We start from the raw sequence: 2,288 nt of genomic DNA, 5'->3' as shown, positions 1-2,288 counted from the left end.
GGCAGTACTCCACTTCCTATGCCTCTTTTTTTGCAAGTACCTTGCATATTAGCCTTGAAAATGGCAAGAATGTACTATCAGGATTTACACACACGCACTTGAAAGTGGTTTGGTTTGATTTTTAATTTTGGGTATTGAAGGTTTTACACAGGCTTCCACTAACCCTCCAGAAATAGAACCTGGGCAGAGTCACTCATTCTTTATGTATACAGTATTAAAAAAAAAAAGAACAGTATCAAATTATGCTGAAGCAAACATTTTATTGTCAGTTGTCTACAGTGGAGAAGCTTGTGTTTACAATCTAAGGCATGTTACTTTGAAGCTATAGGAAATAGGTTTGCAGCGTCCATGGTCCTTGATTCCTTTCAGCAGTGTTTAGACTGGGTTTGGCAAGGATCAGCACAAGGGTTGCAGGGATCTGTCCAACAAGAAATAAAATTGTCATCATTAACGTACAATGCAGCAATACCTATGAAAGACGTCAACAGCATCCGATTTTGTCAGCATCCGATTCAGCATCCATATCTACGTTTTTAGATATGGTTTTGTGAAACGATAATAATTAATTTATTTTTTAATCAATGTTCCCGCAGTAAGCACCTACAACAACACTTGTTTTTTCTGTTGTGTATAGGTGTGTAGTTGAAGAAAAAAACATATAAAGCAGTCTAATTAAAAAGCATAGGAGTAAATTGAATGGTAATTATTAGAGAAAATGGCTTTAGTTAGTTGGATAGACCATTAAAAAAAGCTAAAATCTTTGTGTAAAGCAGTGTAGGTTTTCATCAAAACCTAGCAGGTAGTACTTGAAAGAAGCTTAGGGTGAGCCATACACTTGATGAACACAAAGTTTATCCAACCAATTAATAAAAGCACTGTAAACCCTAATTTGGCATAGGTTGAAATATGAAAGTATTTCCACAGAACCCGCAAATAAATACCTTTAAGATGACCACCAGAGCTTTGGCACTGCTGCACAGGTTTGCATGCTAAAAGAAAGCAAATAAACATTAATATCTGTTCTAATATTAATAGTTCAGAATCTGGTCTTCTCACAGTAGACAGGTATTTGTAAATCAGCATTTTTTGGAAAAATTTGCTTTTTTCTGTAAGCATATTTCACCCCCAAATATGTTCAGTAACTAAATACATACAGAGCTGTGGGAAGGACCCAGAATGTTCACTCCCTACAGGCTGCCTACAGAAAACTACAGGGGAGCGCGCATACAAGACCAGTCACCCTGCAAGAATGAGATAACATCAGTGACTGGTCAGATCACCAGTCACTGATGATCACCAGTCAAAGATCAAATTGAAAATGAGTAAAAACTACAACAATTTCTTTGAAAGTGATCTGATAATTTTTTTTTCTGTTTAAAGCAGGAACATTTTGATCCCTTCTACTTGTGGTCAGTCATAACCACTGTTTTATATCTTTGATTGCTTTTAGGTTTCAACAAAAAATGGAATTTAAAAGGTTCAGTAGCTGCACCAAGATGCCATATGTATGGCCACCTTAAGGGTTTAGACTGTATAGATAGCCTAGACCACTTATGAAAAAGATATTCTATAGCTACTTGATCATGGTAGCATTTTATAAAATTAGCCATGGTGACATTAATGCAAAGCTTTGTCAAGATGCCCTCTGAATCCATGCCAGTGATGAACCTGAAAATTAGTATGGAGAAGTAAATTTTTTACACCACCCCCATAATACTGGAATATATATACTTTCTTTTTTTTAAATGGTGAATCATTTGATGTTTTAATCACTGCAATGCTGATGGTATTGACTTGGCTGCCTATTTTTCTACTATAAGATAGATAATCGGTTTAAGCAAAGATCCAGTGATATCCACTGATGAAACAAGAATGCAGTTGTTTGCCACAGTTATCAGCTTCCTGCATACCTATTATTAATCTACTTTTTTATATGCACAACCCTTTCTGAATGCTTACAGATATTTATTTTAATTGTGATCCACCAAAGATATCCAATTTTTTAGAAAATGGGCAATATTGTGTATTTTTTTAATAAACTTTTTGTTTTTAAAACGCATTCCTAAATACACTTAGCAGTCCAGTATGAAATGAAAGATATATAAATGGAGTCATGTAAATGTTTTGTTCCGATGACAATGAACAACCTATGTGTTATAAAAAAAACTATACTTTGTACAGCAGTTACAGGGAAACCAGATAAATACTTACGGTCCTTGCAGATGCTTTGCTTCTGGCATGGGTCCAGGCACTTGGATTGCTGTTGGCATGGATCTGGGCACTTGGAT

General features: G+C 35.4%; 1 protein-coding gene across 1 annotated transcript in view; it reads right to left on the bottom strand.

The window, feature by feature from the left end:
* Positions 1-250: 250 nt before the first annotated feature.
* Positions 251-2,288, bottom strand: part of LOC108804094 (keratin-associated protein 5-5-like) — a 2,230-nt gene continuing 192 nt past the window's right edge. The window contains exons 2-4 of the mRNA XM_018575856.1: positions 2,212-2,288; positions 942-989; positions 251-418 (exon numbers count right to left, since the gene is read on the bottom strand). Of these exons, the coding sequence (XP_018431358.1) occupies positions 366-418; positions 942-989; positions 2,212-2,288 (178 nt within the window). The 3' untranslated portion in view covers positions 251-365. The remainder of the gene's footprint in view (positions 419-941; positions 990-2,211) is intronic.

This window comes from Nanorana parkeri, unplaced genomic scaffold, assembly GCF_000935625.1.
Source record: "Nanorana parkeri isolate BGI_ZX_2015 unplaced genomic scaffold, ASM93562v1 scaffold5135, whole genome shotgun sequence".
Lineage (NCBI taxonomy): Eukaryota > Metazoa > Chordata > Amphibia > Anura > Dicroglossidae > Nanorana > Nanorana parkeri.
The sequence above is the reverse complement of the archived record's forward strand: the minus strand, read 5'-3'. Positions and strand labels throughout refer to the sequence as shown.